We start from the raw sequence: 12587 nt of genomic DNA, 5'->3' as shown, positions 1-12587 counted from the left end.
AAGTCCAATGTGAAGCATTTGTTCAGCTGAAGATAGCACTGAAAGTGGAATAAGTATGTTTTTGTTCCTTCTCAAAAAGATTACATTAACAATTGGGTATATCTCAATTTTTGATCATAAGCATCTTTAGTGAACCCCCCCCCCCCCCACCCGATGTGTTCCTAAGTTCATCAGGTTGCTTCCTCTGCTGAATTATCACAATTGCAAAACAATCAAATAAGTAAATTTACATCTGCAGTACAACCTTTGTTAACAAATCCATTTTTAACATTGCGCCTTTGTATTTCTAATATCTAGTCACTGCTAAACAGTCTCAACGACTTAAATACGTTTTAATACGTTTTAATTAGTAGATTGCATTAACCGTTTGCTATTCTGCCTAGCATGCTGGCATAATAGAATATTACAACAGACAGAGTGTAAAGAAATTAAAACTTACTGTTTTATTATGATACTTGTTTGATATGTCAAATTACAAGTGTATGATGTAACAAAATCTGTTACAAACTTACAGTATATGCATATTTACATTATATATATTTGAGAAATTAAGAAGCTACACTCTCGTACATTTAATTACACCCATGGCAGTAGTTAAACTAAACTGTACATCACATACTTCATCTTTTCAACACAAAAATAAAAATACCTAAAATTGAAATGTACCAAGTACAATATCAGTTAAATTTAGATGGAGTTTTAAAAATGTACAAGCGAGGCACTTTTTGGAAGTTGGCTGTGTATTAAGGAAGTGGCACTAAGCAAATAATAGACAGAATCTGGAGAAAAATCAAAAGGTTACTAAATACTCTGCAAATTTAGGTTTCTATTGATGTCTCATTTTGGAAAGCATAGCATTAAAAAAAAGTGGAAGTAGAACAAAGTTGCATTTAAAAAGGAAACAGTGATAAATAGCATCAGTACTCAGAGGGGTTGATTAGCGTTATTAGCATGTCTTTTGGGCATTTTTTAAAAAATACATAAAGCAGACATTGCATACAAATTCAATACATGGCTAGATGCACCATACTAGTTCATAGTGCCTGATTATTCTTAGGCCAACGTATACCTATTACAACACATAACACTTTGCTACAGCCAGCAAGTTGTTCATTTGGGATAAATGCATCATTACATTCCATTGTGCCAGCACTCTCAGACTTCCTCTGGACCCAATGGGGGGAGAATATAAAGCAGCTTAAGTTATATTTGGAGTTATTTAAAGTTTAACATTCTACAGGTAAGTAGTTTTCTGTCTCCGAATTGAAATGGAACTGATTTCCACTATGATAATAATTTTGGTAAGAGAATTTTTAAAAAGTTACAAACACTGATTCCACTGCACATGGGGAAAGGATATGAAAAAAGGAAGCAACTTTTGAATTAAATACTGAGCATTATGAGTGCAGAAAATAATAGAATAGGCCTGCATGTGAAAATCTATTTAATATGTGCCCCAGTTCATTTTCACAAATGCAATTTAAAAATTGGTTGCACAGACACAAGAACAGTAACGTCAAAACAATGGTGAAAACTGAAAAGGTCAGAAATTCTGCTTAAGGCTTATTACAATGGAACAACTGGTAAATCACACCTTTTAGGCAGCCAGTAAATATGATAGATTCTTTTCCAAACTCTGTCTTCAATTCAGCATTCACTCTGGAACTTATTGTGACTAGCATATATTTGGAAAAATGAAATTAATTCAGATGTCATATCCATTTAATGCAAAAAATGAACAAACTGATATACATAATTTTCTCACCAGAACCCAGATGAGAAGCAAATGCAATGGATGAGATGTGGAGGCCTGAAGAATCATTTAAAATCTCATGAATTAAGAGTTTCCCCTCAGAATATTACAGATTGGACATCAGAGAAAAATCTTACCTCGAAGACATTATACATGCAGAACTTTTAGATGAAGTTTTTGAATGCCAGGATTAATAAGACTTCAGTTAATGTCTATGTGTGCCTTACTAGCTGCAGTTGACAGAAAAGTCGATCAGATTTTTCCTCAGCTAGCTTGCAGTTCTTTCAAAGGGAAAGTTAACTGGCACTTAATGGAAACATGGCCTTTAGTTTTTCAAAATGTGGACAACAGAAATGTATAGAAAAATACAAAATAAGCAAGTGGTCTCAGACTATGTACAAGTACTCTAAATACAATTCAAAATTTGTTTGATTCCCCTAATGTGCAAAACACTGATAAATCAAAATTCATCAGCATAGATGGAATCCTATAATGAAGCATTACACAAATTTTAAATATTCAAAATTGCAAAAGAAATAACTGCCCATCACCACAATTTTCCTTTTGGAGCCATCCTATTAGGTACAAAACTAGAAACAAGCTCTTTAAAATTTAGTCTCATATCTTTAGCCTCTACTTTCAATGTGAAATAATATTCAAAGTTAGCTTTATGTACAGAACGCTGTCAGTTCATTCCATCTACTCACAGCTGATAAATAGATGCATTTTAAAATGGAATATCTTACAAATGGGGTTATTCATTTACACTTACATTTGAAAAAACTAGAACCTGGCTAAGCACTTTACCCGAAGTCCTAAATTTTAAATGTAATTTTCTTGTGAATAAATATAACATTTAGAAGCATTAAATCTTAGACTGAGGATGATTCTACCACAACCATACAAGCTCTATTTTCCCCTTCAAATTCACAGACATGAAAAATGTACTATAATAGTGTATAGACTCTGTAGAGAAAATGTACAAAATCAAATGTGCCCACGTGCCATAAGTAAAACTCTGGTTTATTCCACGTTACTTGATTATCAGAGGCTCTAAACTAAGTGAAGAATAATTCTTTCTTTTTTAAACCACAAAATTGACTTTTATGTTTAAGTCCAATTATTTAGTCCATTCATTCTCAAAATTTGTCTTCTCCACTGTATAGTCCTAGTTCCTGCCAACATACATGGCTCCAATGTAAATTCCAATTTTTAATTACATCGACACATACCATACCTATGCATTTCAACACAAAACCACATACACATTTACAGGAACCACTCCACACCATGCCTGTATGCAAAATTTATCCAGGGAAATCCAGCACCTCAGTGGTTGTTTTTTTAAAGTAAGAGCATTCAATTCTATCTCAGAACAAAATAAGCTAGCATAGTTTAGCATCATTAAATGCTCTAACATTCGCTTAATTTACAAATTAAAACTGTATCTTTCCAAAACTATATCTATTGCTTTTCGATAGCTTGCGGACATAAAGCTCAGTCTAAAATGCTTGTATTGACTATATATCTTTTAGATTTTTAATAGCATATGATTCTCAGTTACATCAATGTATTAAATCATCTAACTTATTGGGTCATCGTCAGGAAACTTGCTGGTTGTGCAAAAATATTAGAAGTGTTTTTTTCAGATGATTATAAATCTAAATACGCCCCAAATGTTCAATAAGTTTCAGATAATTTTAAAATCAGTTACTTTCTGTTTTATGGGGAAGGTGGTAAAATATTCAAAATAATGCTAAATCATTAGCAAGCATGCATATTACAATGGATTAAAATAAGAAGTGTACCTATGGGTCAATTATATATCAAAATCTTGACACAGGACTAAAAGATTACATTTCTTCAAGTACAAGCCATATCTCAAATTTAGTTATATAGAGTTTGACACTTTACATGTGTTAAATAATTTGTAATTACTCAGACAGTAAATTCATCTGCACTGCTGGATAAGTGATTCTGTAAATGCACATAGTAATACTTAACAGAAGCAAAATCTAAAATAATCTTTCTCAATAAAAAAAATCCAAACAGTTACCTAGTGCTTTTAATCTAAAACTTGAGTCTCTTCAGTAAAAGCTTCATGTGAGACACCAGGTCCCATAACCAATTCAATGTACAAAACTGCAAAATGAATACCTTCTGCATAACCACATACAGTGTTCATTATTAACAGCTAAAAGCAAAGACCTCTTTGCTTCGCAAGACCACTTGAGTTAGACTGTGCCATGCGAAGTTATAGACATGGTGGCCTATAGAAATGTCATTATCATTTAAAGCACATCACTTCTCCACTAGACCTGGAAACTTGCACAGCTCTGCAACTGATCCTGGCTTTGAATACCAGAGGGCCAATACCCTCATGAGCCAGAATGGATGCCATCTGGAGAAAAATTATTTGCACAGCTTGGCTCCCAACCGTTTACATCATCCAGCTGCTTTGTGTTTCCCTCCGCAACATCCACAAATCTCACCACAATGGTGGCAGGCTCTTAGAGGGAGATAGCAGCACATACACGGTGCAAGAACAGACAAGGCTATAAGAGCCATCCATCGCAAACAGAATTTGTCATCACCAGTGTCACATGAACATGGATCAGAGAAATCTCCTTCAGAGTCTGACATACAGTGATAAAGCATACTCTCTGCACACAGCATACAGCTCACTTGATAAATGCACCTCTTGATTGGGTCTGGAGCATCCTGACACTGTCCTCTTCTGTTCTCTTCATGGTTAAACATTTCTCGACAATATATACAACGAGAGCGCTCTCCATCCTCTTTCCTTCGTTTGGATTTTTTTGATTTCAGTGAAGTGGGGGGCTGTGCTTTGAATACAATAGAACCTTTTGAATCTTTAACAGAATCGGATTCCATCCCTTGCACTGAAGGATATACATAATCATGTTTCTTAGATTCAGGCTTAAAACACACATATGAATCTACTTCTGTTTCCAAATCATTTTTTCGCACAATAGGATGTCTGTAGTCTTCATAGCCCCTAATCAATACATCCTTCAGAGGGTTTATCCTCACTACTTCGTCATCATCTTGAAAGCTGACGTGCCTAGTTGATTTTAACATGACCTGAAAAATATTTAAAGTTTCTCATTAAAAATCAAACTATGGTTGAATAAAATGAATAAGTAAAAATATTATAATGCATAAGATAGGCTTGCAAAAGATACAAAACTGATTTACGAGTTCTCCTTTGAATAAGCACGATAATAGCCCAGTCACTGGCCAGGACACAATTTAATGTTACTCAGGCTTACACTGCTAAGTTCAAATAATATTCTGAGGAACATCATTATAAACCACTATAATAATAAATTTTAAAAATTGCGCTCTAGGTAGATGTAACTCAAGAGTATAGAGATACTATACTCATGTTCCATGTTCAGTTTTCACCTCTGTAAAATAGTTGAATGTATCATAATTTATTTCTTTTCTAAAACAAACACTAAACAATAAAAGATTACTTGATTCTGCTGAGCAGGAAAATACAATCTTCGAGAACTGAATTCCTCAGGTGGAGGCGTTCTAACATAGCAGCTTCTGCAAGGTTCATTGGTTACTACAGTGTCACGTCGTAAAATTCTCTCTTTTCTTTTCAAAGAATCAGCATCATTTTCTTGAGGTGGCTAAAAACAGCACAAAAAGCCTTTATTACTTATTTGCTAAGTTAACAAATTTCACAACACATGCCAGTGATAATAAACTTGAATCCGATTCTGAAAGGCTTTGATTTCAAATTGTAAACAGTATATTTCCAGTTTGACCAGCAGAGGTCAGCCTATCACAATTCTATGAAACACTCCAGTTAAAAAGCAAACTACATAGGAACTTTGGAAGTGCAGTATGCAGACAGTTCTCTGCAGAACTGTTGAAATTCCACAAAAGTACCACTAAATTTGTGACTGCCACATGAACTCTTGAAAAGAAGTCCAACAACACAACAAGAAATTGGAGCAATTTCCCAACACTGGGAATGTGACTTCTAATTGAGATCTGACCCATTCATCACCTTCACTTATTTAAATTGAAAGGATCCACTGTGAAAAATGTTTTTATATAGTTTACTTGTTTGCTTCATTGTTAATCATTGTTTCTAGTTAAAGTGCTTTTTTATAATTTGACAATTTGAAATCCTAATTTCTTTGTGTATATCAGCTCATTTTTAGCTATTTAATAATGGGCAAGATTACAGAAATACAGTGCTTCAGAACTGTGCCAGCTCAATTTGTAAGTGGCAGATTCTCAATCATTTTTGCCATATTTATCAAAATTGTGAAAGGACCAATTCTATGTTATGAAACTCTGATAAGCAAAATAAAGTGCAAGACTTTATGCTAGAAATGCAAAAAATGGACTACAATGCCAGTTTAAATCAATGAATATCACAAAACAGCACAGAACCTCTTCCTATTGAAAATGTTCTCAAATGCTTTAAGTATCAGGGAGCTTAGAAAGGCCAAAAATTAGAACACATTACTAGTTTTACCAATAGCTCGTTTTGGTGCAGTATAGTTTACAAGTAGATGGAAGTAACCAGCATCTTAATCAGGATCATCATGTAAGAAAAAAGTTACAGATAACCGTCATGTAACAGAAGAGATGTATTCTTAGAAACCCATCTTTATTGCAGTTTTCTATAACAGGAACCCCCCCCCCCCACCCCAACTGAATCTCATCTTAAAAAGCAAAGATGCCCATCTGCAGATTTTCTCTTGTCATGCATTTCCATGGGATGTTTATCTCATGTAAAACACTTACTGCTGATGATAAAGTGATCCACCACCACTATTAAACAGATGAAGCCAACAGCAGACACAGGGAATGGATAAAGATCATGGATTAAGAAGAATTTAAGAAATAGGGAATAAGAAGGAAAAAAATCAATGGAGAGAAGACCAAAGGATTACTTTAGGAGCCAGAATACAAGTTGGTCATGGCTACAGGACTTTCCCAAAATGCAGTGCATCAGAGAAAAAGTTTCTGATGAAGAGAATGGCAGAGTTACATTTAAGGCATCTGCTCACACGTCCTAAAATTGGAGAGGGTGTGGCAATGATGAGACTCGGCTAGGACTGCTCACCCAATCAAAGCAATGAGTCAGTGCCTCAGTATTGACTAAATTAGATAATTTTTTTGTCCTTTTTCTGCATTTAATATTTTTCCCACGTAATTTTCTTAAGAGCGAACTTTATTCTGTTTCAGGATTCTGATTTGTGAATACCATAAGATGCCAACACCTGTAATGGTGGGGTCACCTTAACTTCTGCATCATCTGTATGGGACCTTAATCTGGAAAGTTGAAAAGTGACAAAATTGCAAAATTAGCTCTGATATTTTTGAGAAGATTAAGTGGTTAATGTTTTGCTTCAACGTAACAGAAATTTGGCACAGGTTTCTTTTTTCTATTGAACTATTGATATATATTGTCAAATTTTTCCAAGACATATCCACAGTTACAGTCATTAGAATTACTTTGAATTAGATTGCCAAACAATCTAGAGTTTGTTGGTACCCCTGCAATGAGTGACTCACTACCCGACGCCTCACCATCTACAAGGCACAAGCCAGAAGAATGATGGAATATATCTACTTGCCTTGACAAGCATAGCCTAACAATTATACAACTAAACACAGTCCAGAGAAAAAAGCTTACTTGACTGGCACCCCATCCACTACCCTTGAACACTAACTGCCTTCATAATGAACAATAGTTACAGTGAGTAACATCTACAAGATGTCCTAAAAACTACTCCGTCAACAACTCTCAGATCCATAACTTCTACTACTAGGGACAAGGGCATACTATTACTTAATCTGGCAATATACTGCCTTCACTAATAGTTGCTTTAAGCCCTGGAACTCTCTCCCCAATACTATTATGGGAGTATCTTCAACATATGGACTATAGTAATTCAAGTGAATAACCCACCACCACAGAATTTTCAGAAATTATGTTTGCTTTGCACCAACGTTGATAATTTAAGAATCACACAAAGTTTACTATATTATATACTATACAGTTTAGTTCTAGGTGAAGCAACACTTGTCCTGCAAATCTGTTAGGGTTGACTACTGTATCAGATGCTCCCCATGTGGCCTCCTCTATACTAGGGAGACCCAATGTAGATTGAAGTTTTTTGTCAAGCACCTTCACTCCATTCGCAAAAAGCAGTAACAAAATTTTAACAAAAAAACAACCATTTTAATTCCAATTCCCATTCTGACATGTCAGTCCATGGCCTCTTCTGCCATGATGAGGCCACTCTAAGGTTGGAGGAGAAACACTTCATGCCATCTAGGTAGCCGCCATTGCATGAACATCAATTTCTCCAACTTCCAGGATTTTCTCCCTTCCCTTCAACTCTCCACTTTGACCCCCCCACTTACTCTTCCCTTCACCTATCTATCACCTCCCTTGGTGCCCCTTCTACACCCCTTTCTTTTCTGGTTCACACTCCTCTCCTATCAGATTCCTACTTCTATTATTACTTCATCACCCTTCCCCTACCCAACACCTTCCCCTCTTCTCCACCTTTGTATTCTGGCATCTTCCCCCTTCCTTTCTAGTCCCGATGAAGGGTCTCAGTCGAAAAGTCAACTGTTTATTCTTTTCCATAGATGCTGAGTTACCCCAGCATTTTGAAAGTGTGGCTCTGGACTTTCAGCATCTGCAGAATCCTTCATGTTTAAGTTTACAATATGATCAATTGTTACTTGGTTTAATATACAAACTTGTTCCTATTTGTTTGATGAAAAATTTGCATATTTATAATGTTACCTTTGCAAGGACCCCATTTCCTTCTGTTTCCTATATTAAATCAAGTATAATCATATCTTCAAATTTACAATCTCCCTTCATTTAACAAACAAGAATTGCATAACACTGAAACACTTAATGCATAGCATATTGCAAGATGGAAATTTTTAAAAAGCAACAGAATGATTAAAAGCTGCAACCACCACCCACATTCTGACTATAATACTCAGTTCTGACAAAGCTTGGCAAGTTCTGTCTGTAAAAAGCAACCCAACACAGCTTTTATGTAAAATGGAAATCTGTTTTTCTCCCAGCTGCTGTTATAGTAATTACTGTCCTGTGGTTGCTAAGAGATGCTTCCTATGATATTTTTCCCCCTTCAAAGTACTAAAATGGCTTGAATGGATCACGGGTAAAGTAATAAAATCAACTCCAGCTGCAATATGTTGGACAAATACAGTTGCACAGAAAATGGGATCCAGATTCAGATCCTCTTGTTCAAATTATCAAAACTTCTTCCCTTTCCGTTTCTGCAGACTGAAGTTCAAGCAGAAAATTATTAACAGCTTACAAAATAGGTTCCGTTCTTATTTTAGCTGAGTGTAATTTACCAGTGAAGATTAGTGGCATACACTTCTCTCAAATCTTTGCATCCTAATACTTGCTATAAACAAAACTAGATTTAGACTGGGAACTAGACATTAGATTGTTACACTTTCAAGTAAATTAGCATGGAAAAGTCAAATTATTAGTTAATTATCCCTCCGAGATGAGAAATTCTTTACAATAAGAAATTAAGAAAACTATAATATTTCCTTGTGTGAAATTAGCTATTTCAGTGTTTAACCACGAGAAACTTAAATGAAAGATCTTGTAATTAAGAGCTTGAAATGATTTATTGATCATACATTTCGAGGCACAACATAGTACAGGCCCTTCTGGCCCAACAACCCATCTATTTAAGCCTTACCCAATTACAGGATAATATACAATGACCAATTAATCCACTATCCAGTGCCTCTTTGGAATGAAGTAGGAAACCAGAGCACTAGGAGGATACCCACGGAGAGAACTTACAAACCCGTTACAGATGGTGTCAGAATTGAACTTCGACGATCCAAGCTGTAATAGTATCACGTTATACACTATGCTACCATAGCACCTCAAAATAATGATAAATATACTCAGCTTAGAGGAAAGCCCCAAACCATTCACTGCCTCTACATTTAACTTGCATTCCAAGGGCAAGGTATAATGCACAAATTCAATGTAAGGTTCAATGAAAAGCTTAGCAACCACAGACCTACACTCTCTCTTTCTAATATTCAAATTTAAAAGCAATGACAATTTTAAATTGTGGTACAATTGGCAAGATATTTTACAGTTGCTTGGCATTCCCACAAAGGGTAATTCGAAAACCTGGCTGCAACTGCACTAGCTCCTTTAAGTTCCTGCTCAAATTCTTTTGTGTATCACAAAAACAAAATTTGTCACACACCTATATTTTAGCTGCTTTGCTTAAATTGGTTTAAAAATATTCTTTGCCTTAAGAGTGACAATATAGCAGCTTCATTAATAGAGCTAAAAAAAGATTTATCACAAAAATATTTTAATCAGCCACCATCTGTGATTAACCAGATTCTAACTATAAATAACTGGAAAGGCTTTATAGAATCATTTGTTAGTCACATTGGCAGAGACAAAGGCTTAATTAAAATGCTCTGTAATGTGCCTTCCACTACCAAAGGGCCAAGACAGCTTAAAGTTAATACTTGTGATGGTTGACTTCATCTGGGACACAAAGTTTTTTTTAAGGTGGGACACTACTTAGCACCATTTTTCCAAGTAGCCCAAAAGCATGCAGAAATTGTGCATAAATGATGATAGCACATTGCTACTTATTAACTTTGCCTGACTAATTTCAAGCAAATAGCAGAGGAAAACAAAACGTAAGCAAAACCAACTTTCAGATTATTAAATACAAAAGCTGACAAATAGCGAGACCAAATTTAATCACTCATAAATAATCAATTTTTTAAAAAATATTATTTATTTATTGAATTTTAGAAATTACAAGAATAAATGTAATAATAAAATAGTAAGAAAAGTGATACTAACCCCCCCCCCCCTTAGCCCTTATCTAAAGAAAAAGAAAAAAAAAAGAAAGAAAAGAGAAGAAAGATTGCCTGGATATCGGAGGATCCCCACATGTTCCATGGAGTTCAAAATAATTTTGATATTTATTTTCACTTTCCCCAATTACTATAATTTTATCTTCAAAGGACCTATGTATCTAATCCTATCTTTCGTAAGTATGGTGACCAAATTTTCAAAAATATCTCATTCATTTCTTAAATTATACATAATTTTTTCAAATGGAATACAACTATGTATTTCATTATTCCAACGATCCATAGTTAAATTTAAATCAGATTTCCAAGTAACTGCGATAACTTTTTTGGCTACTGCCAAAGCAATTTTTATAAATTTTTTCTGATACTTATTCAATTTAAATTTCGTTATTGTCCCTTCAATGTCTCCTAATAAAAATAACAATGGACTATGTGGAAGTTGTACTCCAATAATTTGTTCCAATAAAAATCTTAAATTAATCCAAAATGGTTGAATTTTAGAACAAGACCAAGTAGAATGTAAAAAAGTACCAATTTTTTGTTTACATCGAAAACATTGGTCAGACATATTTGAATTTAATCTATTTATTTTCTGTGGTGTTATATATAATTGATGTAAAAAATTATATTGTATTAATCTAAGTCGAACATTTATTGTATTTCTCATACTATGAGAACATAATCTTGACCAATTTTTTCCATCAATTTTAACATTCAGATCAGATTCCCATTTTTGTCTTGATTTATGAATTCCTAATTTAATTGTCTGCTTTTGAATCAAATTATACATACAAGATGTAATTTTTTTAAATTTTTCCTTTCTGAATTAATATTTCTATTTCACTAGGTTTTGGCATCAACATTGTTTGTCCCAACTTTTCTCATAAATAAGCTTTTAATTGAAAATAACAGAAAAGAGTGTTATTTGATATTTTATATTTATTTTTTAATTGATCAAACGACATCAATATACCTCCTTCAAAACAGTCACCTATATATTTAATCCCCTTTTGAAACCAATTATGTAAAAGTTTATTATCCATTGTAAAAGGAATAAGCCTATTTTGAATTAAAGTCCTTTTTGCTAATAAAGATTTCTTTATCTCATCATCCATATTTACCTTATTCCATAAATCAATCAAATGTCTTAATATAGGAGATTCTTTTTTTTCCCGTATCCATTTGGATTCCCATTTATATATAAAATCTTCTTGTGTATTTTCTCCTATCTTATCTAATTCTATTCTAATCCATGCCGGTTTTTCTTCATCAAAAAAAGACGCAATAAATCTAAGTTGATTTGCTTTATAATAATTCTTAAAGTTTGGAAGTTGTAACCCTCCTAAATCAAATTTACATGTCAATTTTTCCAATGATATTCTTGACATCTTTCCTTTCCAAAGAAATTTCCTTACATATTTATTCAGTTCTTGAAAAAACTTCTGAGGTAATTGTATTGGTAGAGTTTGAAATAAATATTGCAATCTAGGAAATATATTCATTTTTACAACATTAACTCTACCTATTAATGTTATTGGTAATATCATCCATTTATCAAGATCCTCTTTTATTTTTTTTAATAATGGCAAATAATTTTGTTTATATAAATTTTTTACATCATTATTAACTCTAATACCTAAATATTTTATCCCATTTATTGACCATCGAAATTGAGTTGCTAATCGGCATTGATTATAATTTCCATTGGTAAGGGGTAAAATTTCACTTTTATCCCAATTTACTTTATAACCCGATACTTCCCCATATTCTTCCAATCTAAAAGATAATCTTTGCAAAGATTGCAATGGGTTTGTTAAGTAAATCAAAACATCATCAGCAAATAAGTTAATCTTATATTCTTCTTGATTAACTCTAATGCCCTCAATATCTGAATCTGTTCTAATTAATT

General features: G+C 33.7%; 1 protein-coding gene across 2 annotated transcripts in view; it reads right to left on the bottom strand.

Annotated features, from left to right (window-relative positions):
• Positions 1-420: 420 nt before the first annotated feature.
• Positions 421-12587, bottom strand: part of spred1 (sprouty related EVH1 domain containing 1) — a 122310-nt gene continuing 110143 nt past the window's right edge. For both annotated transcript variants that reach the window (XM_073040113.1, XM_073040114.1), the window contains exons 5-6: positions 5254-5415; positions 421-4858 (exon numbers count right to left, since the gene is read on the bottom strand). In XM_073040113.1, coding sequence (XP_072896214.1) covers positions 4199-4858; positions 5254-5415 — 822 coding nt within the window. In that variant the 3' untranslated portion in view covers positions 421-4198. The remainder of the gene's footprint in view (positions 4859-5253; positions 5416-12587) is intronic.

The sequence above is a fragment of the Hemitrygon akajei genome, chromosome 3 (assembly GCF_048418815.1).
Source record: "Hemitrygon akajei chromosome 3, sHemAka1.3, whole genome shotgun sequence".
Lineage (NCBI taxonomy): Eukaryota > Metazoa > Chordata > Chondrichthyes > Myliobatiformes > Dasyatidae > Hemitrygon > Hemitrygon akajei.
The sequence above is the reverse complement of the archived record's forward strand: the minus strand, read 5'-3'. Positions and strand labels throughout refer to the sequence as shown.